This window comes from Hippocampus zosterae, chromosome 18 (assembly GCF_025434085.1).
Source record: "Hippocampus zosterae strain Florida chromosome 18, ASM2543408v3, whole genome shotgun sequence".
Lineage (NCBI taxonomy): Eukaryota > Metazoa > Chordata > Actinopteri > Syngnathiformes > Syngnathidae > Hippocampus > Hippocampus zosterae.
In genome coordinates, this window is record NC_067468.1 from 7213213 (window position 1) to 7241037 (window position 27825).

A 27825-nucleotide genomic window follows, 5' to 3' on the forward strand; every position below is an offset into this window, starting at 1 on the left:
GTTTTATTAGTGTACATAGTCAGAAGTTGCTCATTCATAATTGGAACATGTATGAAGTTCAGTGTTTGAAGAAGACAGATACCCTCACAGCTTATTTTCCAAACTGGATAGGCTTTAGTGGAAAGCAGAGGGAGAAAAATCAAAAAGAAATAGCACATAATGAAAAAGGAACAAAAGGAACAACTATACAATAACACGTGTGGCATGACGCAATTATCCCCTGCAGAGTTGTTTTCTAAAGACAAAAAAGAGGCTCATTTGGGAATCCACACTTGTCCTTCACAGAAAAAAACAGTTAATAAGAATGTGTGTAGATGTGCCCTTCAGAAAGCCTCAGCTTGTTCTCCCGTGTGAAAACGCCAGCTGCAGAACAAGGCGATGCTCATTTAAAGAAGGGGGGAGAAAAAAAAAGAGGCTCGCTGGAACCTTGCAATATATGTACACAGTGGTAGTAATAAGCTAATCAACTGGGGAAACACCTACTGTACTGTATGTATTGAAAATACAATCTGATGTCAATGCATAGAACAAAACACTACGTGTCACTGATACGACAACTTGAAGGAAACTACATTTTCTTTTTATCATGTCCTGACCTTGGCATTGAGAAATCCAGCAAAGTATTGCCGAAAAAAGGTTAAAAAAAAACATGAAATATCGATAAACATAACTGCCATGGGCTAGTTCAGTTTATGTACTAGTGAGTATGATTTCAATTAATCCATACAAACGGAAAAGATTCAACTGGATCAAAACATCGGAAAAAAGGCCGCCCTAAAGTCAAATCGTTCTTTCAACTTGGTCCGCAAGGTATAGTATAGGTATACGTCGCCGTTTTGGGTTGACGCGCACCATTTACGAATCTTGTCAGTTTGGTGTTCGACATAAACAATAAATCTGGAATGTAACACCCAAGATGTGGCGAGACAAACGCCACAGCTACGTGTCCCACTGATCTTGACGTTGTGGTTACGCCCTCATGGTTGGGGCACGAGCGAGCGACACTGACCCCGAAGAGCAGATGAGAAACCACCGTAAACGCGCACAACCTAAACTATTTTTTTCTTTTTTAAACACGGCAAACCGCAATGAATGAATGTTGCTCAAATGTTTTCGATAAGACAGCACTAGAATTTGAATCCACCATATGAACGCTCACAAAAAGAACAGGGAATGAAATTGTGATTCTGTATTGCTCAACTCCTGGTTTTAAAACTACAGCACCTTCAGACAAAAAAATAACAATGTAAAAAATAAACATGTAACATCTCTTCTTCATCTTTTGGGATGGTGGTGAAATTCTGTTGTGCTTTGAGTATTTCCGATCCAAATAAATATCACATGTCACCGAGTGGAACAAATTGTAGCATTAGGTTTTTGTCAGTAATAATATAAATATAGGTCTTTTTTTTGTACAAACTTGCAATTTGTCTTTGGAACAGCATAAGAAATTTGCAGTTATGATCCAAGTAACCACCTTTTTTTTCGAGGGGCCTTTGATATTCATAGATTCCAAATTTGTAACAAAAAGTCATTTCAAACTAATCTCTTTTTTTAATGGGATAGTGAAGAAATATACAAAGTTGATAGCCAGGACAACGATCATTTCTCATGAGTTTTCAATGCGTGGCCAAGTGACACTTTTGTATCCTATACTGCATACTTGGTAAGTTAATCATTTCATTGGGCAAAGCTGTGACAAATTTAAACATTTATTTGCATATAGGTATTTAATTAAGATACAAACACAAAGAATAAAACCACAAATAACTGTGCGGTATAATTGCTCGGTTTAATGCTTAAAGCTTGAATAGATTTGAGTAAAACGCTGGGACTCTTAAAATGCTGTACCAGCTTTTTGTCGGCGAGGACAAGAACTCACCGGGAAATCAAATGAGTGCTTATCCCATAAGCCAATTAAGACGGACATAAATGATTTCATAGTGACTATTTCAAAAAATAGGTTGTTGGGGTTTTCAACATTCCTATCTGTACAATTTAAAAGTTTTTGTTGACGTATTTTACATTAAAGGCAACTTTTCTTTTGTAGTAGGAATAAAGGGTGCATAATTTGGGGCAGTGCAATTATAACGTTGAGGCAATGCATCGCCCCCACCATCCCACAATTTAGGACTCTTCTTAATTCTTATCAATACATTACACCCATGCATCAGTTCAAGCATAATTGAGACTAACAGAATGCAGTATTTTTGGACTGTGACAGCTGGGGGGAGGCGACACAGACTATGTTCTCTTCCTGCAAGTTTATTTACGTGAATATCCTACCACAGCTCCTTTTGATACAACGACGTTGATGGAATGGCATAGAACAGAGTGAGGAAGCAAGAGAAAGAGTGTGCCGACCGGCTGCTCTTGCCGTCGTCAATGCTGACGGCGAACGCTCGCTTCAATAAAATGATTCCCACCGAGATCAAGTGCACGTATGCGGTCGGGTGATAGCTGGTTAGCGTCAGGATCGGACTGTGTGGAGACAGGGCAAATGTTAATTCAAAGGTACAGTGAGACTGAGAGAAGAGGAGAGAAAGTCTCAACCAAGAAACAGAATGGTACTTTGGTCACTGAAAACGGAGAAACGCGATTTTGAACGTTGAATCCAGAGAGTAGCAGTCGGACTTTTGAGTCAAACGTGTGTAAACGAAAACTCTTAACACTGAATCCAGCTTGTGGCGTGGTCGTGAGGCAGTGAGGAGGCAAGGTGTCCTTGGCGGGCGAGAGAGTCCAACCCTCACCCCCAATACGCCCGTCTTGTTGTCTTGAGTTGGGTTCAGCACCTCAAGTCAAATACCTGAAACGTGAACGGTCACCACTCTTTGTCATTTTGGATATGCAGAGCGACTTCAGTTATTAGGTCCATGGTGATTGGAATGTCAGCCTGAGGTTGATCCAACAGACGAAAAAAAGGAATAAAATCAGGCTCACTGTGAAGTTTACATTCCACGACTGCACGCTCATTCTCTCATCCTTGAGGTCCTTTGGATGCGTTTCTTCTCATCTTAATGATGTTTTGTCCATCATGGCGTACAGCCTTTAAGATGCTGGTCGAAAGTTTGAAATGTCAAAATGTCTTCTGCGGCAGCCAGAGGTTGTTTAGGACATACTGGAGCAGCGCACAGAGGGCGAACCCATCTGCGTCAGCACCTTGTCCAACCACTGGAGGGGGCCATTGAGATGCAGCTCGATCCAACAGGGAGTGCTGGTGACTGTCTGACGTCTGAAGGGATAAAACACCGCTTAAGGATAAGAACATGGAATGGGGTGCATGTCAACAACGACAAAAAGCAAACGCTTTGATAATTACCGCGCGGACATGATCCAAGCTTCCTAAAAAGAGAACCTCTCGAATGACGGCCAATTTGGAGCATTCTGACAGACTGATCTTTTCAGCGATCACAGAATTAAATCAAACGCAGTTCATATGACAATTTCAAAGTATGTGGGCGGTAATTCATTGTCAAAATAAGATCACATGATTAAACGGAGCCGACCGCCGTCGGCCTGAGCGGCGGGGCCACCGACGACTACCCAGACAGGCTCCACAGCAGCTTAAGGCCCACCAATGACGACAAAGCAAAAACCCCCCCACTGCTGTCTGGCGGCTGGGGAGGTTACAACACAATAACCGGGCCGGGGAGAGAGCAGATGTTTGCTGGATGGATGGTTAGACGGCCAGACGGATGGACAAATGTGCTGTGATCGTGCGCATTTGACAACAAAAGCAGCATATAATAGGGATTGTACAGGTGCACGGGAACACTGGAGTAGAAGCAAGCGACAGCTTAATCCTTGTTTACGGTACAAAGCATTAGTCTTCAAATCAAGCTGAGTACAACAGACCAACCACAGATGCACATGGCTTATGTTGAAGGTGCGAGTTACAGTATACTGGCATAATGTGCTGTGCAGTCTCTCCTGAAGGAATTGATATATAGCATTCATCTGTCTTCTCCATCTCGTGAGGTGGCAGAAGAGCTGAAGCCTTTCCCAGGTGGTTTTGGACGAGAGTCGCCGTACACGCCAGACTCTCACTTGAGCCCACAAAAGATGTAGGCACAATTTTAAAAAAGGAGAATAATAAAAGTTTCCACTTCAGCAGAAGTTAAACGGCTGACTGTACACCTTAGAATTCTTTTGATTGTCTTTTAATCTCGCCCCATCTTACCTGTCCCGAGTTTTCACCTGTCCGCACCTGCCCAGTTCCTGAGGTCAGGTCAGCGGACCAAGTAACGAACTGGAAGTATCGAGGAGGGATCGAGCTTTTTCCGTTGCTGGTCACTTTTTGAGGATGACCTTCCATCTAAAGCTAGGCAAGCTCCCCATCATTCAAACTCATTTTAAAACACATTTTTATTCTTTGGCTTCTGGCTCAGCATTGTTTTATGGCTATTTGTATGTTGTTACTGTCGTGTTTTAACCATCTTTGTTTTCATATACGTGATTTGTACTTGATGCAACTGGAGTTGTTTTTTAAAATAAAGTTTAGTTGAAACGTTACTGTATGCTGATTATGTCCCATTTCATTCTCTTCGGGGTCAGGAACCCATCCCAGAATTGGGTAAATAGGTTGTAGTCAACCATTTGCCCAATGCTTGCCATTCCAGTGGATATGAAGAAGAAATTGGGCGTGAAATGACGCTGGCGGCATGTCGGCTATGCAAACCACTAAATTAGAAATGGCCAACCACTGTAAATAGTGAAAGGCAAACATAACACCACGGTAACTTTGCCAAGTGATTAGAAAGATATATTCTTACTGCTTCAAATAATGAATTTCTCTCAACCGTTTGAGGTCAATTCTCCTTGTTAGAGGATGTGTTTAGAGATGCACACACCTGTACTCGGCGCCCCATCCTTTGACGAAGCTCATCCTAATGGTACACATCCTGGTCAGTTGGTAGACCGCCTCGAATCCCTGATTGACGGACTGCGCCAGCAGAGCGGCAAACTCCTGGTTGTTAAAAATCTTCAGATTACAGCCTAGAAGTGAAAGATTGAAGATTAGATTTCATCTGGTTTGCACTACTCGGAACATGTTTCTGAATATGTACGGCATACCACAACCCCCCCCCCTCCCCTCGCATAACCCGTGGCTATATTTTTGCCTTAAAAAACCCCACATTATTCTGATGGAAATACAAAGGGATATCGCCAAAACAAACAAAAAAAACAATGAAAGGAAGAAATGAGTTCATTTGGCAACATGGATTTATCAAAAACAAATGTGGACGTGACAAGCTGCTGTGCTGTGAAACGTCGGGGGGCGTGCATGATGGAGATGGTTCACACACACAGACTGACAGCGCAGACCCTGACATCTCCGTCATGTGACGCTTGCTTTTGCCTTCGACACAAACGTGCGGCGCCGAATGACACCGTTTCACGCTGCCGCTCTTGCCAAGAATGAAATGTTCAAAATTGCACGGATACAGATTAGTCAGCCTGTGTGGGTGAGAGTCTGCGGAAAAACAAGTCATGTTGTGAGGAACATCAGTTGTTCTTCCTTGAGGGCTTTCTTTTTTCAAAAGGAACTGTAATTACAATACATCATGGGTTGGGTTTTTTTTCAGATTCTGCTCCAACTTGCTACTTAGACTGTCTTTTGCTTTTTGTAATTATCTCAATGTCATTTTGAGATATTGACAGGATACTCATTTGTTGTGGTTCATGGCAGCAATTCAGTACAAAGGGGAAAAGTTAGTGAGAGAAAATCCGCTTTGAATGCCAGATATATTTTGGATGCCAAAAAGTGAAGTGAAATGACACCATTTTCTTCTTAAGGCTACTATCGAGTTCTACAAAAGTTTTTTTTCGCCCTTACGCTGTATGTTCTTTTAGCAAGCAAGCTTTTTAGTTGAGAACTTGAGTTTGGAAAAAGAACGGTTTTATTCAGAAAGACTCCAGCGGTAGCCATGTACATAACTGAGCCATTGTGTTGGTTCTGTTCAGCGATGTTTGCAGGGGCCAGTGAAAACGCGTTGACTGCTAAGTTAGCCCCTCCCCTTGTTGTATTTTAATGTCAGTCATTATTACTGGTGTGAGTAGCGCTATGCATTTTTTAGCTGGCAGTTGGTGTGAAAAGTTACAGAAGCACTGGAATGGCAAAGTTAAGACAGGTTTGGCCTCATATCGTAGGGGAAAAAAAAGGAGTAAAAACCTGGAGGTATCTTGCAGACGGTGGCAGGGTGCCACCCGTATCGCTGGTTGCAGTTGGGGCTCTGGACAAAAATGGCACTGTCACTGAGGCACTCGGCAAACACTTCTCCTCCAATGTAATACAACCTCACTCCACGACCTGCAGGGAAAACGGTAGATCGTGTTAGCTAATCGTTTGAGACATTCGAACTGCTCATTATGCTTGCTAATTAGGAATGAGAAGCGAACTCTGTACTTTTGTGGGTATGGACCCATATGTATTGTGTTTAGAACTTTAGAAGACGTCACACCATTTCTGGTATAGAATTCCAAGTAACGGTATTTCTCCAGCTTTGGTCATCAGAACCGAAGCATGCCTACCTATATGCCTCCGTGTCATTTCAACCGTCGCGTTCCTGTTGACGTTGCTGAGAAGCCCAAGGCAAAAGCGTTCAGAGTTGGAGGGGTCAGTGAAGCCATCCACAGTGAGAGAAGGCTGCGAAGCATGGAATGTTTCTCCAACGCGCTGGTTGAGCTCATAGTAGGCTATCGAGCACCAGAAAGCTGGTTCACTGTAGGTTACTGGCTGAAGGTCTGTTGGGAAAAGCGCGTCATAAAAATTGATTTCATTTGGGAATTGGTGTTTCTCATTCCAACTACGTGGAACTACAATACAACTGGATATATTCTAAAAAGCTTTTCTCTACCCCTTGAAATGGAACAAGCTAAAAAAGGGGGTTATTTTTGCCATTATGACTTAATATTTTCAGCTTCAACAAATTGGAGAATCTTTTATTGATCCCAGGGGGCAAATTCAATTTAGCTTTTGCTTGAAACTCCCTACAGAACAGAAGGAAATCAATAAATAAAGATAAAGACATTTACCCAGGCCATGACTGACAGGTGACAAAGTGTTGGGTGACAATTCTGCTGGTGAGCCTAGCACAAGACACACACACGCTTGTTAATACAATAATAGGTTGGTACAATTTTAAAAAACAGACAAAACGAGCTTACCTGATTCCATACTTTGATTCATCTGCTGGTCGCTAGCCTCGCCATCTTCACTAATGTAGCCAGGTGGGGGAGTCTCTGTCAAAGCATGATACATAAAGAAATATGTAAATCCATTCATGACTGGACGCTAACATACGCGACACATAAACATCTTGCTGCTAAGTTTTTCAGGGGTAGGTTGGGCGATTAACTTTAAAACACAAACAGATGAAGTGAAAGACAGCTACTGAGGTCTTTCTTTCTTTTCACATCTTTTTTTTATACTTTGTAACAACTGTTGGTGTGCCGGTCTGACGATTTTTCAGCAACAAATCGTTTTGAAACTGAAAAACACTTTTTGGGGGATTTTTGGACACTTAAAAAGTTGGGCTGAAAGTTCAGTACAAAGTTATCGTTCAGTCAGAGTGGGACTCAAAAGTCAAGCGATTTGGTGGTTTTGCCAGTTTGATTTTGATCCACGTCGCTATTATAAAATGAATACCTTGAGCAAGAACCATATTTGATACAGAAAGGGTTAACCTGCTTACAGACCTGGTATGTAGTTATTAGGAGGATCTATGCCGGCTGGGAAATTGGTGTTTTCAGGGATAGAGTTTGTAAAGTCATCTAGAGGCGGAAGCTCCGTCAGGATCTCTGTATGGCGGGGCACCAAAACTGGTGGCAGCACTGAAGAAAAAAAAGACAAAAATTGCAACTATTCTGGGGTGGTTTTTTTGTTCATGCAACTGTCTTACGCAGCACCAATAAAATCCATAACTTTTCATCGGCCTTTAATGAATTATGCAGATGGCAGCCTCATGATGAGCGCTAGCAGTATATACCGTCCCTGTATTTAAAATAGATTCCAAAGAGATCATTACCCGGCGTCTCCACCCTCTGGTAATGATAAGGGTTGACACACACTTCATCCTTCTTGAGGTTGAAGGCAAACTGACAGTTGTCAATGGCACGCAGCTCATGGTGGCTGTGGAGGTCGGGCCATCTCCATAGGCGACAATAGATGACGTGCGGCAAGCCTTTACGATGAGACACCTGAAGACGGCCATCCAGCGACCTGAGAGCATTTGGAGAGCCGAGGTCTTTAGCAGATGTCTTTTTATTTAATGGTAATGTACAGAAACAAGGATGAACCTACGTAAGCCGGACCAAATGAGTTCCACTTGTTCAATGGGTAGCTATTACTTATATACTTATACATAAAAGAATTACTGAGGTCTTTCTAATTGAAGGGCCATAACAGTATGGCATGGTTGGTTTTAAAGCATCCCCCCCACCCCCCTCCAAGAATGCAGAATTTGTGCGAGTGTATTCACCTGTTGTGGTCAGGGTATCCGTACATGCCTGAAGAGTCCCACTGCTCTATCATGTGGCCTGACCCTAGACCCCATAGATCTGAGCAATTGCTACAGACACACACATGCGTGCATACACACAAGACAGGCGCACGCACACACACGGACACAAACACACACACACACAGGAAATGAGCAAAAAAATGACAAAAAATAAAAGCAAACAGACAATAAATGTGTGATGTTCCATTCCAAATAAGTGGGATGAAATTACAGATGCGTAAACAGTTGGTCTCTTGTTCAAAATCGAGTCAGAAAATAAAATACCCCCTAAAACTATAACTATCAGAGACTAACTGTAGCAATCAAGAAACAAATCCGACTTTGACAGAAAGTATAGCACAGTCAATTTTCTTTTAGAAAAATGACAGAATTAATAAAATTTTTGTCTGCTTCAACAAAAGCACAATTATCTTTCTTTTCAGAAACCTAGTGAGCAAACCGTTTTGAACGATTGTCAAATGTCATCATCTCAAAGCTAACATTACTTGTTCTCATGTACAGCTCCTGCAAAGTCTGCTAACACAAGATCACATAATTTAAAATGCATGTATCTTGTTTTTGTTGTGATTGACATGTGAGCAACTTTATTTTGTTGCACACACAACAATCACGCCACCCTTAAAAAAAAGACATGAAAAAAGAAAAAGAAATGCAAACGACTGTTCAAAATGTCAAGAGGAAGACGAGACCACCCACATAAAAAAATTAATAAAACAACATCAGACAATTGGTGGAAAAGTACTGTGTATGGCTTATGACTGCAACACATGCATGCAGACACGACTAACCACCATCCCTTTTGTTTTTGTTTTGTTTTGCATGCAAACCAGTGAAACTTGGACTACCAATAGTTAAGGATCCCGCCCATGCTTGTGATCTTTTACACACTCGCTGCACAGCTTTTTTTTCCTTCGTTCTAAGAGAAATCTACACTCGTTTGCTGCCGGCGTTACGCCACACGCACCCACATCAGAAAGTTCTCTGTGGCGAGATGAATCACAAGTTAAAAAAAAAAAAAAAAACAATACTTAGCAGAAGCGCATACGGTGCTCAAGTATCGTAAGAGTAGCTTTGCAATAATGGGAACGAAATGCGGCCTAAAATACCAACTGAGTTGTGATAACAGTGACAGCATTTGGATCAAACATCATGCCGTGAAACATAATGGGCGATCAAAAAAAACCCAAAACATTTTTTTGAATCGACATCTAAGACCGAAGACACTAGGAATCTGAAAGCACCGACACCTTATCAGCAACACTTCAGTTATCACTCCCACATTCCTCTGGTGAAGAACCATAAGGGGTTTGGCCCTTGAGTATCTTTGCCCAAATAAAAATAATCTCTTCTGTCCATGCACCTTGCTGCTGTTGGAGTCTTTACCTACAGTCTAAATCACTTCATAAGCGAGGCGCAAATAATTCAAAGAGTGAAGGGGAAGGGTTGCGCGACCATTAAAGTGCAATTACAAACATGAAATGTCACTGCAAGCAGCCCAATTACCCCCCTTTACTGAGACTCGGCACTCAGCAGTGATAGACGTTAATAATCGGCTGTTCCGAGTCGAGTTTGCCTGACACTGTTCCGGCCCAATTATGATAAGGTTTCACAAGGCAGGTTTGAGAAACACTGGAAGGTAAAAATGAAATATCCCATTGCAGCTCTGAAGCAATGCGAGCGCTTCACAAATAAGAAATGACATCAAGGAAATTATTTATAGAAGTCACGGTTTGCTATCTACTTTTTTTTTTTTAATTGCAGGTACTACACAGAACTTCAGCGCATTTGTGGTATGCCTGTATGAACCAAACTAAGATCTCTGAACCGAGACATACAGTACATAAATCGTTACACTCTTCCTCTTGAGTGATGTTATTAGGGCCACGTGGGGGGGAATGTGGTTGAATTCCAATTTGTGTGACCTGGAGGCATTTGACTTTTTGTCTCGAGTGGTTCAAATCTGTATGCTTGGTCGAAACATTACCAGCTGAAAAGACAAAAACTATCTCTTCACCTTCAGCAAATGTGCACTATTAAATCAAACAACGTCAACAATGGAAGCATGATGGTTTCACGTCCGAGATTTTTGGTTTCCTGCACCCCCGGTTTCACTTCTCCTTTCAGGTTAACCTGTGTGACCTGAATGAAGAAGTGGACTTTGGTTGCACAACTTTTCGTTTTTCTTGCAAGTCTGTGGTGTTGTGACATGAGTTTGACGACACATTATGAATGCTGTGTGGCCAGTCGGTTCATTGATGAGTTCCATCTTACTAGAATGGAAGGGAAAAAGTCGGTGTGTGCGCAGTGATTCTGTCAGCTAATGCTTCAGCCTTTATTTAAAAATAAATAAATAAAATAAAAAATTACGCTAGATGTAATTTGGTTGAACTCCAATTCAAGTGTGATCAATTTACGGGTGTTTGACTTTGTCAGGAACTGTTTCGACTTCTCCTCAGTGACACTTGGCCATGTTTTGAGTACAACTATAACAGCGTTTGCATGTGTGTGTTATATGTGCGTGTTCCCATCTCACCTGGGTATGGTGACACACTTTGTGTTGCTGTTCTGCGTGGTGATGGCTTTTTCCAGCTCATCCAGCTGCCCCGTCTTCTTCAGCTTCTTCACCAGGCTCTTGACAGCTTTTTCACACCATTTCTCCTCCTGTCCGCCTCCATTTTGCTCCCCGACTCCTCCGATGCCACCTCCTGCTCCTCCGCCTCCTGCCGGAGTCTTCTTCCACCCCAGCAGCCGCTTCACCACCGGGGGAGTGAAGGGTAGTATGGAGGACATGTTGTATGTACGTTGTGTACGTGAGTGTTTTGAGTTAGCCTCTTAATCTGATGTAAAGGGAACAAGGGAGGGGGAGAGGGATTTAAAACCGTCAGCCTGTATTTCTAAAATCCTTCTGGAAAGAAAAGGACAACAACCAAATCTATTTTCTCTAATAGTCCAAAACTAAGTCATTAGGGTTTTTGAAAAAGGCCAGAAAATATAACGATGAGAAAATATTAGATGGAATGTGCAAATGTGGTGGAGCAGAAAACGGAGCATCCAGCTAAACCTAAAACACAGAAGGGGACAAAGATACAAAAATGTTTTTTAAAAAAAATACAGTGATGAAGAGATTCATGAACGTATACCGGCAACTGTCACGATTTGTGCACAGTGCACAAGCCGGTTGGTTTGTTACGATAAAATTAATTGTGTCAATACAGGGTAGCTTTCGGTTACTAGGTCAGCCTCTAAAACCTAATCCATCTTAACAGAGGTGATAAATCTTCTGCGCTGATGCTGATACTAATCAAACACTAATCTTATACAAAGGTACCGATCCCATTATCAAAATCAGAGTTAACCTTCTCTTGCTAAAGCCGAGCAGTGTCAGACCGCATTAAACCTGGGCCGGCTGCAGGGTCAAACGTGGTGCCACGGTTAACTTTCTGCACGTGTGGAGAAAATGCGCTCTTATTGTTCGATTAAAGAAAAAAATAATAACAATGGCGTCTAAAACAATTCGACCACGATGAGACTGGAATTTGTCAAGATGAGTATTGACAAGCCACAAAGCTTCTGGGAGAATGTCCTTTGAACAGATGAGACAAAGCTGGTGCTCAGCTCTGTTTACGGATGCAAAAATAAAGCACGTAAAAGCATGCTGCTACCTATCATCTACTGTGAAACATAAGAAGCACGGGTACGTTTTGGGGCCGCTTTGCGACATCATGCTCAGGGCATCTTGAATCTGTGCAGAGTGCAATGAAATCTCCAGACTTCCAGGTTTGTGTCTCTTGCACAGTGGCAAGTTTAGATTGTGTGGGGGTCGAGTGGAAACCCGAGTCCAAAAAAAAAAAAAAAAAAAAGAAGAAGCTCGGATGAAAACAGCATGCATCAATTTCCCCGTTGTGAGGTCAGCACTTCATCACAAAGCTGCTGAATTACACTTGCCAATTAATGAGCGGCTCCGTGCATCCAGCCAAACACCAAACCACCCCCCAACATCAACACGCCCACAATAAGAAAGAAAACAGCAGGCCATCTCTTTACAAAGTTCCATTCCTACAGCAACGATATATCCCAGAATGTGCCCAAGTCCATCACTCAAACATTAATTATTAGGGGCTGAAAAACAACTTTTTCTGTAGTTAACTGACTATAACGTGAAAGTTCAAAGTCAATTAAGCCTTGACATCATTAATATTTTTTCAGCACAGTACATCAATCAGTTCACTATTTATTTATGTCAGGGACACATTAAAAAAGAAAATATAATGACAACAACTCCCTGTAGCACTGAATGTAACAACTGTTGTAAATTGTACGAGACCTGCACATAGTTTTTTTCTTCACTGAGTGAGCTGACCTCATCTGGTGTTCAATCTTATTGCAATTATTACAAATTTCCTGTCGGGCTTGTTTCCCCATCACCTATCAATAGCGCAGAGGGCCCACTTTAATTGCATTTTGGCAATAAAAAAGTATTTTTTTCCATAATATGTCCCCATTTAAAGAAGGGGCATCAACAATGTTGTCAATGTGCGCATGCATGCTCCGATGGTTTCTTCTCAAACCTCTGTCAGCAGTACTGGCATGTTTACTTGTGAAATCCATGAGAAAGACAACACTGAAAATAGTCGAAATGTGCCCCCCCCCCCCCCCCCCTCCACCAAGTATCGTCGTGCTCTGTGACCTTCACGTGTAACCTCATCCGATTATATCGCTCATTCAAACAGCAAGATCAATTCCGCTGCATGGCAGTGAGAGTAAATTGGCCATCGGACGAAACGATACCAATGTCAAATTTAAAGAAGAACATACAGTATCATTGGGGTTTAAAATTCCAAATGAGAACGGCACGTTGTCAACAGGAAAGAAGGGATCATCACTTCGGAGTCTTCCTCTGAAAGTCAGAGCTCTTTCGAAGAATTTGCTTGAATGGTTTAGTGCCGACAAATAAGGAGAGTGACAAAAATTAACGACACTTTACAAACATTTAACGCTCGGGATTTACATCAATAATTGCTCCTTGGGGTACTTGTTTAATGCCAAACAAAGGGAGAGCAAAAAACCGCCAAGCAGCTGCAGAACGAACATATCGAAACTTATTTTCCTATTAATTACGGAATTTATCAGCATCTTAGGCAGGAATCGGTTTAAAAACCACCAAGGGCAAGCAACAATGCTGGGGCAAAATTTTGTGTTGTGAGAAAGACGAACCTTCCAAATGACATACGGAGTGTTTTTTGTGAACGGCACAACAAAAAGCTCAAACCGTGTTGATACGGCTAAAATGTCAGAATGAAATGCTAATCGCGACCAGCAGGGCCTTGTGGACAAGATAAGCGGCCTTTATTTTGTCTGTAAAATCAAATCTCACTGTGAGAAACGGTCTGTTTATACCACTTCTCTACAACTGCCCACAATATAAACACGCTTGCACAAAAACACACACAAGCACTCACGCGGTCGGAAGAATAAGCTAATAAGCTCCGCCGCAAACAGCTCGGTCTCGACTTTGAGAAAGAGAAAAAAAAGCGAGGCCAATTCTGGCATGATTTTAAAGTCCCAATACGTTGCATGAATTCGAGGTTCTTTGTCTTAGAATGTGTCCTTCTTCTTCTCCGCCTCCTCCCATCGGCTTCAAAAGCGAGTGCGAAAAAAAATTGCTAGCAAGCTTGCTACTTTGTCCGACAGACATAATCGGGTCTGCTGCATGTTATTGTCCCTTGCAAATGTTAGTAAGTATTTAACGCATGCTTACCGACTGGCGAGGCGAAAGAGTGCCGGGTGGTCACTTAAGTACCCGTCAATATATCCAGCTTTTTCATTTTAAATTGGTCCAGCGAGTCTTTCAAGTCGGTACACGACCACCGAACAACCGAAACGATGGCTCCTCATTCAAAACTCAACCAAACTGAACTAACAGCGAGTACCTACCCACATAAACTGAACCACATCTACTCCGCCTTTCTCTCTTTTCATTGGCTGAATTTATTGGTTCAGGGAAGGACTTCGTTGCCAGACATATTTCTATTGGTGGAAGCCAATGTCAGTTCTATACAATTGTGATGTTGACGAGTTCACCTTAATTGCCCTGCTATTCTTTTATTCTTATTCTTATTCTTATTCTTATTCTTATTCTTATTCTTATTCTTATTCTTATTCTTATTCTTATTCTTATTCTTATTCTTATTCTTATTCTTATTCTGTTTACTTTAAAACGGAAGTTTGATGTTCGTGAACCTTTTCATAGATAATGTGGTAGCATAATGCAAATGCGGAACAGTATTACACTGGCAGCACCTGCATGCAAATCAATTCCAAGGAATTCTCAGTTCAGGTGAGCTGCTTCCTGGTTTTAACCAAAGTATGGAAATTTAGCTTAATATAGGCTTGCGTGTTGGGGGCGAAAATACGGGCATGCGCAATACTTTCTCTGTTTCACCTGAGACTTGTTGCTCAGAAGCGGAGATGCCAACGACCGGTTGATTTTAGAGGGGGGGTTTTCCCTTTCATAATTTTACCTGATCATCGACATTAGGGATGCTTTACCAGACGGGAATAATAGTGCATCACAAGATGGACTCTTTACCTCACTGACTGTCGACATTACCTATTTTAGAATTTTGTTTTGGGTTTTTTGTAAGTATTTGCTCGATTTATCTCCCGTCTTTCTCCTTTTAATTTCCATGTCCTTTATTCATGTCAATGAGGTATGAAATGTCTTTTGTCTTTGAGATTTAATGTAGTCAATTCTCATTTTTACAACAGGTTATGATGTTGATTATTGCTGTGCTATCTTACTTCAAAATAACTGAGCAAATAAGCCATTTTACTGATCGTAAACAGAGGTCAGGTCACATTTAACTGAGTAAGTGTTAGAGACAAAATATTTGAAACGAATGTAGAACATAGTTCGATATTGTGTGAGCTGCGATGTTCATTTTCATGTCGCTTCGGGCAGGTGAAGACTGATGCACTGAGTTAATAAATCTCACTGGGCCATCACCGGAGTGACAAAAACTCCTGGGGGTTGACTGCAGTGCTAGTTATAAACATGCTACTGCAGTGGTATCCTTTCATTCAGAGAGTAGGGTTATTTGAGGCATCTTTGTTCATTTTTTTTACATAACGTATATAAATATTGATATTTGTTTTGTGTACAGGTGTGTGCCTGATTTCACCACACGCAATGGGCAAATGCTGCAAGTGCAACGGGAGGCTGCTTTGCATGTGCTTGCTGCCTTGCATGATGACCGGCCATCTTCTGATTTATATCATGGTGACCATATTTGTCACCATCTCCTACGCTCCCCCGAAAATGACCATTCACTACATTGCTCCAGGGATTTCGGCAAATTCCAGTACCTTGGCCTCTCATCCCCTTAGCCCCTTCTGGAACCTTCATCTGGAGCACAATGCGCTGTGGAACCAGTTGCAGCACTCCTTGGACCGTCACTACAATCCAATATTACGAGGAAATGTGACTGGGACATTGAGTGAGCCCAAAGCAAAAAGTTCAAGTCATATTAGGAATGGATGTCTCAATGCTTGTGTGTCACGCACGTGTTCAGACCCTCATCTGTATGATGTCAACAGTATTCCAGAAGAGATGAGAACATTTGTCAGATCAATGCATTGCAGGAGTTATCCAATCCTTATCAATCAACCCACTATGTGCAAAAAGAATGGGACGAAATCAAGTCTTGACTATCCAATGCTCCTCATAGCCATCAAATCTCAACTGGGGAACTTTGAAAACAGGCAAGCCATCCGTGAAACATGGGGGCGCAGTGGGTTTGTGACAGGGGAGTTCGAGAAAAAAGGCGGATTTGTGCGTACTGTGTTTCTGCTTGGAAGGCAGGACTCCAGTACAGGACCTCACCCGGACCTGAAAAACTTTCTGGACCTCGAGAACCAAAAATACGGGGACATCCTCCAGTGGGATTTTCGGGACACTTTCTTTAACCTGACCCTGAAGGACTTGCTGTTCTGGCATTGGCTCCAGCAATACTGCCCCACGGCTGTATTTATCTTTAAGGGGGACGATGATGTCTTTGTCCGAACTGGTGCTCTTCTCACTTACTTAAACAAGCGGTGGGAAGAACACAAACTGCGGCGGGCCATTCCAGATGAACCTCACATGGATTTGTTTGTGGGAGATGTCATTAATAATGCAGTGCCCAACCGGGATCCATCTACTAAATACTACATACCAGAAAGTTTCTACAAAGGTGCCTACCCAACATATGCTGGAGGAGGAGGGGTGGTGTACTCTCGCTCACTTGCATTTCGACTAAAAGAAGTGTCCCAGAGGGTTTGTCTCTTCCCAATCGACGATGTTTACCTGGGAATGTGCCTGTTAAGACTCGGGCTCTCTCCAAGTCACCACCCAGGTTTTTTAACATTTGATCTCCCGGAGACAGACAGGGAAAATCCCTGCGCTTATAAATCCGTGCTGCTCGTTCACAGGCGCAGTCCGAAAGAAATGTTGACGTTATGGCACAAGTTGCAGAATCTGCACACTCAATGTTGACTCTATTTGGATTCATTAGGATGAACGCGGCCATGAAGATTTGAAATATGACCTTCAGGCGCCTGTGCGGTTCTTTGAAATGGACAATATCCTCTCAAATAGTTTGTATGCCAGCAGTGTAGTTGTCCAGTGGTTTGCAATAATTTACTGGACGTCAGCTCGGGGAGACGAAAGCCCCCTGTGATCCTCAACAGGCCAATCGGTTGAGTGGATTGTACCATTTCTGCTCATAATTATGCAAATTAAATCTGATCTAGTTTAAACAGTCTTAAAAAGGACAACATAATAGTTATTAAATCCTTTTACAGACTTATGATTCAATAGTATATTTGGACCCTTTCAAGATTGACTTTAACTTCTATGATCGTAAAATACATGATAGTAAAAATGATCACTTCACAATGTATCTGTGCTATGTAATGCTGCGTGTGTTTTAAATGGCTTAACTTGTGATAGTAATACGGTGAAAAGTGTTTTACTTTAGTGATTTATCTGAACGATACTTGACATTTCTTGTGCATCCTCACTCCATACTGGTCAAGTGGGTCACCACAGATGTGTGCTGACTTTGTTCATTTTTGTTCAGCCCTTAACATTCAATAAATATACAGTAGACGTTTCTAAAGTTCATTTGACTAAAATGTTGTTTTGGGATTGAGGGACATCTAGTGTTAAATTCGAGCATCACAGCTACTGAAAACAACTAACTGAACAGAAATTCTCTCACTTTGGCACTCACAATAAAACAAAGTGGTTGATCTTACAATCAGCCTGACACAAAATGTGTTGTTAAGCGCAGTGGAATAGTTGTTCACACAGCCTCCCTCACGGCAAGGTTTCAATCCATCCACCCACGGTCCTAAACATATATTAGGTTCATTGAAGTCACACACTTGTGAACGCAAGTGTGAATGGCTAAATATCTTTACATGTCAGCCCCGTGACTGACAGGTGTGATCAGTCCAGGGTGTAAACCGCCTCTCACCCGAAATCAGATGGGCTCAACTCCAGCTTCACTGTGACACTTCAACAAGATAAGTGGTGGAGAAAATGTGCAGACAGATGAATTTCAGTCTCTTTTTAGTCGACTGACTTCAAAGCCTGCAGATCCGTAGGAATTATCTATGAGGGTTTTACCGGGAATCAACTTGGAGCCGTCTCGCATTGCCGAGCGCGTTTCCACACAAGACCTCAGAGGAGTCTGAGTGTCACATGACTTGGACACTCCAAGCATGTCCCAGGAGGAACCACCAGCCAGCAAACCAGTAGTGAAATAAGCACAAGCATGTGCGGTTCCACCTGGAAGACATTTGAGCCACCTGGAGCCTGCTTACATACCTCTATAACTCATTTTGGAAAAATTAAGACCTTTTAGAAAACTAGAGAAATTACTTATTTTTCCATTTTTAATAGTGCTTGTATTCGTTGGGGTCTCAGGTGGACTGAGGCCTACCGTAGCCAACATTGGGCAAGAGACAGAGTCCACCGACACTGGTTGCCTCTCAATTCGAGTGAATATACTTAGAGACAAACAATCATTCATACATTTTGGAATGGAGGAAGAAGCCAGACAGGTACTTTGCTACACTGGGCTAGGGGTCAGAAATTGGTGGAGCCGCAGTTAAACCCCTCCCGCATTTTCTTTTATATTTTAAAATATGTTGTTATATATAATTTTATGGTTCACAATTAGCCAATCCGTCACAATCCATTTTCGAATCCGCTTTTCCTCACAAGGGTCGCGGATGTGCTGGAGCCTATCCCAGCTGTCTTCGCGCAGTAGGCAGGGTATTATTAATCATTTTTTAAGTTATTATATTATGATCTGAAACAATGGTGTCAATACATTCATTCATTCATTCATTCATCTTCCGAGCCGCTTGATCCTCACTAGGGTCGCGGGGGGTGCTGGAGCCTATCCCAGCTGTCTTCGGGCAGTAGGCGGGGGACACCCTGAATCGGTTGCCAGCCAATCGCAGGGCACACAGAGACGAACAACCATTCACGCTCACAATCACACCTAGGGACAATTTAGAGCGTCCAATCAGCCTGCCACGCATGTTTTTGGAATGTGGGAGGAAACCGGAGCACCCGGAGAAAACCCACGCAGGCCCGGGGAGAACATGCAAACTCCACACAGGGAGGCCGGAGCTGGAATCGAACCCGGTACCTCTGCACTGTGAAGCCCACGTGCTAACCACTGGACTACCGGGCCGCCCGGTGTCAATACATGATCGTTTGTTTTCATTAATAGTGTATGTGGAATAAATACACTTCTCCCATTTTGGATGTATTGCCTGCTTAGTAGTAATCACATGGGTGTTTTCCAGTGTTGCATCTGTCACCATTGCACGTTTATTCCATTACCTTGTGATCACTTGCATGAGACTGGACTATTTTGTTGAACATTCTTTGTCAAATTTAGTTAAAACTACTTTTATTTTGAACATGTTTGAGCTGTGAAGTACCGGTATAACCTTTTTACAACGAAACCGAAGTAATAAAAAACGATTATCCAATAAACATAAATAAATCACAAACACATAAAAATCAAATTCAAGACGATTCATTCATCTTCAATCTCAGACAAACCGAAAGCTTGGACCAAATGTTAAAGGTCGTCATATAAAGTTGCCCACTAGGCGGCAGTCTCACACAATGATTTATCATGATAGGATTCCGCTGCGCTTAAATCCGCCAGGTAGCCTCCAGATGTCAAGCTAATTTATAAATCAAGATGAAGAGAAGAAAACTGGATAACTTTAACTCAACGCAATCATTGAGAAGATACATATTCATGTATTTATTAATTCAGGTTATCCAGGTACACTGTACAGTGTCAGTAACCAGCTTTTTAAAGGATGACATTGGGATGAAGTGAGTTTTATTATTTGTAGTTCCAGTTGTTTGGTGCACAAAATTGAAAAGACATATTCATTCATTTACTAACAGACTGGCACTGTATTTCTCTGACAGCATCGATCAAATGAGAGCATTATCTTTATTTTATTTAAGGATAAACATTTTGAAGTGTGCATTTCTGTATTTGTTTATTTATTGGAAATATTTTGTTAAAAACAAAGTATTTTTAGAATTCTTTGAGTGACATCTAGCTGTAATAGATGCCCTTTTGCTGAAATTGAGATACTGTATGACTTTGGGCATTTTACTTCACCTACAAGTCCTTTTCAACCTCTCATCCAGCAGTATGTGTATTTATTTCAGACATGTGTTTGGAGTCAGTATGAAGAACCATATAGAGAAGTAGGGCAACAACAACTGAAAAGGCAGATTTTAGTTTCAGTGTTTCGACATATTCCGTCTCTGCAAAGAAAGAACAGATGATGAAACCTCTACTGGCAAACAACACATCACTGCTGGGGGATACTGTGTCAAGGCTGGTGTCAATATTTTTGACATAAAAAGAGAATATCTGAGTTGGTTTTTTTTTAAAGGTGGTTTCACCCTTGGATGAACTCCCCAAAGTGGAGGCAGGATAGAAAAAAAAAGTGGGGGCAGAATGATAGGAAGCAAGAATAGAAGACGGATGAGGAGGAAGAGGAGGAGAAAGCAAAGGATCTGGTCCACGTAAATCATCTCCATTGTTCTCATAATGCTGCTTGTGGGCAAACAAATGCGCATGCACTGAGGGAACAGGGAACACACACACACACACACACACACACACACACAAAAAGAAAATCTCAGGACACAAACTCACACTTCCTTGTTCTTGTCTCATTCTGTTCCTAATGGAGTTGTTTTTATAATGCAACCTAATCACCCTCTTTTCCCCAAACACATAAAAGAGATATTCCTCTATCCACAGTATACTTTAGTGCTTGTGATGGGCATAAGCTCATCTCTCACATGCACGCCCGCACGCACACACATGCACACACACACACACACACACACACACATACAAACCCACAGTGTCGCCAACTCATCAACATGCAGTCATTCGGTTGGCATTGGATCGTGGGCTGCTAATTGGCCGCCAAGCAGAACGTGTGTGTGTGTGTGTGTGTGTGTGTGCGTGTGTGCGTGTATGTTTCTCTGCTGCAGAGCCGGGCTGCAAAGAAATTCTCGTCACGTCTGTGAGCCTCGATTAAGATGTTGCTCCAGTTTCGAACAGACAGACATGTGGGGAGGAGGGTAGAGGGGTTTGTGAGGCAGAGAGGGGGCTCAGTGGAAAGGATGCAGTGGGGGAGATGAGAGAACGCTGGAGGAGGGCGAGGGGTGGGGGTGGGGGGGGGGTGAGGTGGAGGTGGATGAGAGTTGATGAGGCGGGAAAAAAGTGAGGGAGCAGGAGGTAGCAAAATGCTGCAGTGGTTCTGTTGTGCAGAAAGTGATAATTCTCCTCTACTGCCATCCTTATCTGTATTATGTAGTTCAGAAGTAAGTGGAACTATTTTGTGGATGTGGACGAAAAGTCCCCCTCTGTGTTGGTTGGGGGCTATACTGGTGCATCCAGCACTTGGAGAGCACTTCTGATCCGAAAAAGTATCACAAGTTGGCAGGGTCACAGGTGAGCTGGAGACCATCTGAGACCATCTGAGGCAGAATCAAGCAGGCAAACCATACCATTGCTCGCCAAATACAACTGTGCCACTGGGGGTAGAATTATACAAATCCGTTGCTAGAAATCATTACTTTTCGTTCCACTTTAGTTGGGTAGAGTGCGGTAACATGACACTTCCTGTTAGCGCTCTTATTTGAAATGTATTCATGCCACTTCAGGTGTACTACTTAGCGGGTTGAAGCTAACTTAGATTGCATGCGGGGTTTCCAAGCATGCTTTGTTGATGGTTCCAGTCATCCTTGTGACAGTGTTATGTTTTAATTTACACAGACAGAATGTCAAATATTTATAATAATTGTTGCTTTTGGCCATGTATTGAATTGTTACTAATTTTGGTATTAAATGATTGCGACTTGGGATTCCCTTACAATCGTAGTGCAGTCAGTACTATGTATAATATCCATTCATCCATCCATCCATTTTCTGATCCACTTTATCCTAACAAGGGTCGCGTGGCGTGCTGGAGCCTATCCCAGCTGTCTTCGAGCAATTGGCGGGGGACACCCTGAACCGGTTGCCAGCCAATCGCGGGGCACACACAGACGAACAATCATCCGCGCTCACGCTCACACTTGGAATGTTCAATCAGCCTTCTATGGATGTTTTTGGAATGTGAGAGGAAACCGCAGTACCCGGAGAAAACCCACGCAGGCACGGGAGAACATGCAAACTCCACACAGGAAGGCCGGAGCTGGATTCGAACCCGGTACCTCTGCACTGTGAGGTCGACACGCTCACCACTCGACACTGTGTCGCCCTATGTATAATATATTGGCCTGCTAATATGTATTAATTGGCTGATTAATACGTTTAAATACTGCGAGCACACCTTATTTGATTTCAAAAGAGATCCACGAAATGAACATGTGGGCTGCAACAGTGGCCCGAGCAGCCTGGGCCACCTGGAATTCACTCGAATGTTTATGGTGTATGCCGCCCGCGTTAAATGATGCAAAGCTATTATGCTCCGGATGATGGTTTCATCGAACACCCTTCATTGTGCTCAGCCTGATCCTTCGGAACAAATTGATAGAAGTACAGTATCTCAAAGACAATAAGGGGATGGGGGTAATAAGATGAATTAATTAAAAGACTAAGCATCTATCAGTTATGAAAGTTGAATCCAGAGTGGACCTTAGATTACTCGAGTGGATGACTAGCACTTTCCGAGCGACAAGGAGGTGACGTTAGGGTGAATCTGTGACAAGAAAATTGATGAGAAGGAATGAGCAATAAGGGAGAAGAATAAACACAAGGGGGAAGGAAAGTGGGTAATATAATGAAGCCGTGAGAGACTGTTTAATGATTCCAGGTCATGTACTGCCTTACTGCATTTTACAAACTTGCTCTCACTTTCGTATGCATACTGGGTGTATGAGTACCCGCACGACACTCGGATATTTCACCGCAGTGGTCGTTATGTAATCACACCAGAGAGGGAACGAGTGAGAGCTTCCAATCTGCAGCCTAATTCGACACAGACATTGGCAGACACATCTTACAGATGTCTGTCTGTGACTTCCATCACAGCCAGCCAGCTGATTTGTCTGCTTCAGTATCTTGACAACTTATTTTTGGTCTGGTGTTTTTTTTTTTTTTTTCAAAACAAGCTGCTCTTAATTATTAGTTTGGATGAGCGCAGAAAAGGTCGCGGGTCACACGTGGACAATGCCCAAATCCGACCAACTTTACACCAATGTCGAGTTGTGATTATATCTTCCAAATGGCATGAGAGTAAAGAAAGCCATGCATTATTTCGCAGTCTGTGTGTGTCCGTACAGTTATGTGCGTCAATGAATGAAAGGCTCAAGCGTCTAGCCTAAGTGATCTCAAGTTCCTGACATGTTTGTTTGATGGAGGATAATTAAATCGGAACTGGAAACCAACCTGTTCTCACTGCAATTAAATCAATATTTAATTGATGCAGTGCAGACACACACACACACACACACACACACACACACAGACACACACACAAATAAAATACAATACTGCAGCCTTATGGTCACTTTGAGAGAATGTCCTAATATCAACTATCAAAACGCCTTTTGAAGCAGCAATAATGATTTTCACTCGGGCTGAAATTGACAAATTCTTAACATCGGCGGCGATCTTGGAACACTGTTTTTGAAAAGGCTTCATTGATATTCAGTCATCACATTTTGTGAAGGCGACTGATAAATTCTTTAGTCTACATGCATAAACGAATAAAAGTCGCACGACACAGAAGATGCTGTCATGATGTGTAAGGAAAATGTCTTGGCGAAGTGAATGTTGTGTGATGTGCATATAATAAGACGGTCTTGGTGCACAGGTCACATTCACTGTTGTGTAATCAAAGGTGTGAGTGAGCAATGGGCTTCGTGATTGCAAGATGTCTCCAAAAAAGGGCTACAAATGTTACTGTAGGTTTGTTAGATGCACTGTAAAAAAAAAAAAAAACTTGGGTCAACCCAAAATTTCAAGGCAACAAACCGATAAAATTTGAGGTCAACCCAATTTTTCTCAATCGGTGGTCTGCAAATAAAAAAAAAAGGCTTGTAAAATAGTTTGTAGTTTTTTTTTTTCTAGAGACCATAAAAACAAAAAGATCAAACTTGGGTGTCAATTTTTTTGCAAGCAACGCACTATAGAATTTAAAAAGGAATTAAAAAAAAAAAAAATATATATATATATATATATATATATATATATATATATATATATATATACTGGATAGCTCAGTTTGTAAGGCATCGGTTTGGCATACGGGAGACGGTGGTTCGAATCCCGCTTGGGGCAAAAAATGAGCACATAACACCATCCAGTGTGGGTCCTTGGGCAAGATCCTTCACGCTAATGCCTACCTCATACAATGATGAGAGACAATAAAACGAATGACATGCCGGCTCAGACGCCGCCCGGCCCAGAGAGGTGTGATGAAAAGGCCGATACCCGAGAGGTACATCCAGATGACCATACCTGAAGCACTAGAAACTGCCAAACAAAGGCTCCAAGCCTTGTCCTAAAGCGGTACACGAAAGAGAATGAGGCCAGACGAATAAACAGGCTGTTCGCAACACAACCTGCGAAAGTGTACGCTCAGTGGCAGGGTCCTAACAACAGAGCTGACCCACCAAAACCGGAAACTGAAAGGTACTGGAAATACATATGGGAGAAGGAGGTTGCACATAACAGCAGTGCACAATGGCTGGTGACCCTGAGAGATGAGCACAGCAACCTCCCTGAACAGAACCCAGTTACCATAACAGTGGCAGACATACAGGAAAGAGTCTCAGATATGAAGAACTGGACAGCACCAGGCACGGACATGGTCCACACCTACTGGCTAAAGAAACTCACAGCACTCCATGAGCGCCTAGCAGTACAAATGAACCAGCTGCTGAGGGATGGGACTCACCCAGAATGGCTAACCGAAGGGCGAACGATCCTGATCATGAAGGATCCCTCGAAGGGTGCAGCCCCATCCAACTATCAGCCAATAACCTGTCTCTCCACAACATGGAAGCTCATGTCAGGCATCATTGTGGCTAAGATAAGTGGACACATGGATCAATACATGAACGAAGCGCAGAAGGGCATTGGTAGAGATACCAGAGGAGCCAAACATCAGCTCCTGGTTGACAGAACAGTCGCACAAGACTGCAGGTCCCGACGTACCAACCTGTGCACAGCTTGGACTGATTACAAGAAAGCCTATGACTCTATGCCACATACATGGATCACTGAATGCTTGGAGTTGTATAAGGTGAACAGGACCCTAAGAGCCTTCGTTGCGAACTCGATGAGGATGTGGAAAACCACACTTGAAGCCAATGGCAAGCCACTTACCCAAGTGCCCATCAAATGTGGCATATACCAAGGTGATGCACTCTCACTACTGCTGTTCTGCATCGGACTGAACCCCCTAAGCCAAGTAATCACCAAGACAGGCTATGGATACCGCCTCAGAAATGGAGCTACAATCAGTCACCTCCTCTACATGGATGACATAAAGCTGTATGCTAAGAGCGAAAGGGACATAGATTCCCTGATCCACACAAGAAAGGGACATAGATTCCCTGATCCACACAACCAGGATCTACAGCAGCGACATCGGGATGTCATTCGGGCTTGAGAAATGTAGTCGGATGGTGACTAAGAGAGGAAAGGTAGTCCGCACTGAAGGGGTCTCACTCCCTGAAGGAACAATAGCAGACATTGAGGACAACTACAAGTACCTCGGTATACCACAAGCCCATGGCAACCTCGAACTGGCAACAAGGAAAGCGGCTACGGCCAAATACCTCCAGCGAGTGAGGCAAGTCCTAAGAAGCCAGCTAAATGGCAAGAATAAGACCCGGGCAATAAATAGCTATGCCATGCCAGTGATCAGATACCCTGCAGGAATAATAAGGTGGCCAAAGGAAGAGATTCAGACCACGGACGTTAAGACCCGAAAGCTCCTAACCATGCATGGAGGGTTCCATCCCAAATCCAGCACCCTGAGACTGTACGCAAGCCGAAAGGAAGGAGGCCGGGGACTAGTGAGTGTGAGAGCCACTGTCCAGGATGAAACATCCAAGCTCCATGAATACATCAAGGAGAAGGCTCCAACGGATGACGTACTCAGAGAATGTCTCAGACAATGGGGAACAGAAGATGAGGTGCTGGAAGAGGGACCATCATGGGAGGACAAGCCCCTACACGGGATGTACCACCGGACCATAACTGAAGTGGCCGATCTCAAGAAGTCCTATCAGTGGCTAGAGAGGGCTGGCCTGAAGGACAGTACAGAGGCACTCATCCTGGCTGCTCAGGAGCAGGCCCTGAGCACCAGAGCCATTGAGGCCCAGATATACCACACCAGACACAACCCAAGGTGTAGGTTGTGCAAAGAGGCACCTGAAACGATCCAACACATAACTGCAGCATGTAAGATGCTGGCAGGGAAAGCCTACATGGAACGCCATAACCAGGTGGCTGGCATAGTCTACCGAAACATCTGTGCGGAGTATGGACTGGAAACCCCAAGGTCAAAATGGGAAACACCTCCGAAGGTGGTATAGAATGACAGAGCAAAGATCCTGTGGGACTTCCAGATCCAGACTGACAAGATGGTAATGGCGAACCAACCAGATATCACGATCATAGATAAAGGGCAGAGGAAAGCCGTTGTAGTGGATGTAGCAGTCCCAAGTGATGGAAACATCAGGAAGAAGAAACATGAGAAACTCGAGAAATACCAAGGGCTCAGAGAGGAGCTGGAGAGAGCCTGGAAGGTAAAGGTGACAGTCGTGTCTGTGGTGGTCGGAGCACTCGGGGCAGTGACCCCCAAACTAGATGAGTGGTTGCAACAGATCCCTGGAACAACGTCGGACATCTCAGTCGAGAAATGTGCAGTGCTGGGAACAGCAAGGATACTGCGCAGAACCCTCAAGCTTCCTGGCCTCTGGTAGAGGACCCGAGCTGAATGAGGGACGGACACCACCCGAGGGGTGAGATGAGGATTATATATATATATATATATATATATATATATATATTTTTTTGACCAACAAGGACAATGGGCTTGCTGCATTGCGTTTGGTCACATCATGGTCTATTTTAAGATCTTCACCATGTTAAAGTGTGCTCAGTTTTGCCTTTGGTGTCAGCAAGCTCATCAAATATGCATGATTTGGACTTTTCACCTTTCTGATTTTTATTTCTTGTATAAATCAAAGGAAAATGGAGCCTTTTATGGTAGGAGCTCATCCATGTTTGATGCGCAGCCAGGAGGGAGACCTAGATAATAGAAACGATCAGAGACATACAGTGCTGTGTCTGCACGTGTCTGTATGTGTGTTGTGTGTGTGGGCGTGTGCGAGTGTGCGTGTGTGCGTATGTGTGCTTGCATGTCCTCATTTCACAGAATTAACGGACTTACATAAGTGCATATACATTCATTAAGGGGTTGAATTGGGCTACATAGCTTCATACAATGTGTACTTACTTGCATTTAATAATGGGGTTGTAGTTTAAAAGCTATAAGATACGACACCACTCATTTTAATCCGTTTCTGCCACAAAGGAGGGTCAAGCAGTGAAGAGTTTCTTCCCCTCTTTCAGACAGTACAGATGTACTACTCTTATACTGTACGTCATCCATTCCTCATCCATTCAGAAAAGTCCATCCAAGTCATTCTAGAGAAGCAATGATATTT

At 42.9% G+C, this 27825-nt stretch overlaps 2 protein-coding genes across 5 annotated transcripts; one reads left to right on the plus strand and one right to left on the minus strand.

The window, feature by feature from the left end:
- Positions 1-228: 228 nt before the first annotated feature.
- smad2 (SMAD family member 2) lies at positions 229-14454 on the minus strand. Of its 4 annotated transcripts, XR_007959771.1 has the most exons (12): positions 14281-14453; positions 11056-11583; positions 8481-8570; positions 8028-8221; positions 7699-7833; positions 7168-7242; positions 7036-7089; positions 6532-6744; positions 6173-6310; positions 4851-4995; positions 2562-3232; positions 229-2525 (listed from the first exon to the last, which is right to left on the minus strand). XR_007959771.1 is itself a non-coding variant. In XM_052050282.1 (11 exons), the coding sequence occupies exons 2-11, from the start codon at positions 11310-11312 to the stop codon at positions 3109-3111; spliced, it is 1425 nt and encodes a 474-aa protein (XP_051906242.1). In that variant the 5' UTR covers positions 11313-11359; positions 14281-14454; the 3' UTR covers positions 229-3108. The 4 variants fall into 4 exon arrangements, 3 of the variants coding, with proteins under 3 accessions (XP_051906242.1, XP_051906241.1, XP_051906243.1); XM_052050282.1 differs by having other exon boundaries at positions 229-3232; positions 11056-11359; positions 14281-14454; XM_052050281.1 differs by having other exon boundaries at positions 229-3232.
- Positions 14455-15691: 1237 nt separating this feature from the next.
- si:dkey-175m17.6 (N-acetyllactosaminide beta-1,3-N-acetylglucosaminyltransferase 2) lies at positions 15692-17615 on the plus strand. The gene has a single exon (XM_052050285.1). It carries the CDS (start codon positions 15712-15714, stop codon positions 17053-17055), a length of 1344 nt encoding a protein of 447 aa, XP_051906245.1. The 5' UTR covers positions 15692-15711; the 3' UTR covers positions 17056-17615.
- The last annotated feature ends 10210 nt before the right edge of the window (positions 17616-27825 follow it).

Bases quoted from the DNA above. Each gene is read 5' to 3' on its own strand.
- smad2 (XM_052050282.1), bottom strand. From the start codon at position 11,312: ATGTCCTCCATACTACCCTTCACTCCCCCGGTGGTGAAGCGGCTGCTG. The intron at 6,311-6,531 runs GTAGGCATGCTT...TTTTCCCTGCAG, and splicing joins AATGACACGGAGGCATATAG to GTCGTGGAGTGAGGTTGTAT. The intron at 3,233-4,850 runs GTGTGTGCATCT...TTATCCCTTCAG, and splicing joins GGATGGGGCGCCGAGTACAG to ACGTCAGACAGTCACCAGCA.
- si:dkey-175m17.6 (XM_052050285.1), top strand. From the start codon at position 15,712: ATGGGCAAATGCTGCAAGTGCAACGGGAGGCTGCTTTGCATGTGCTTG.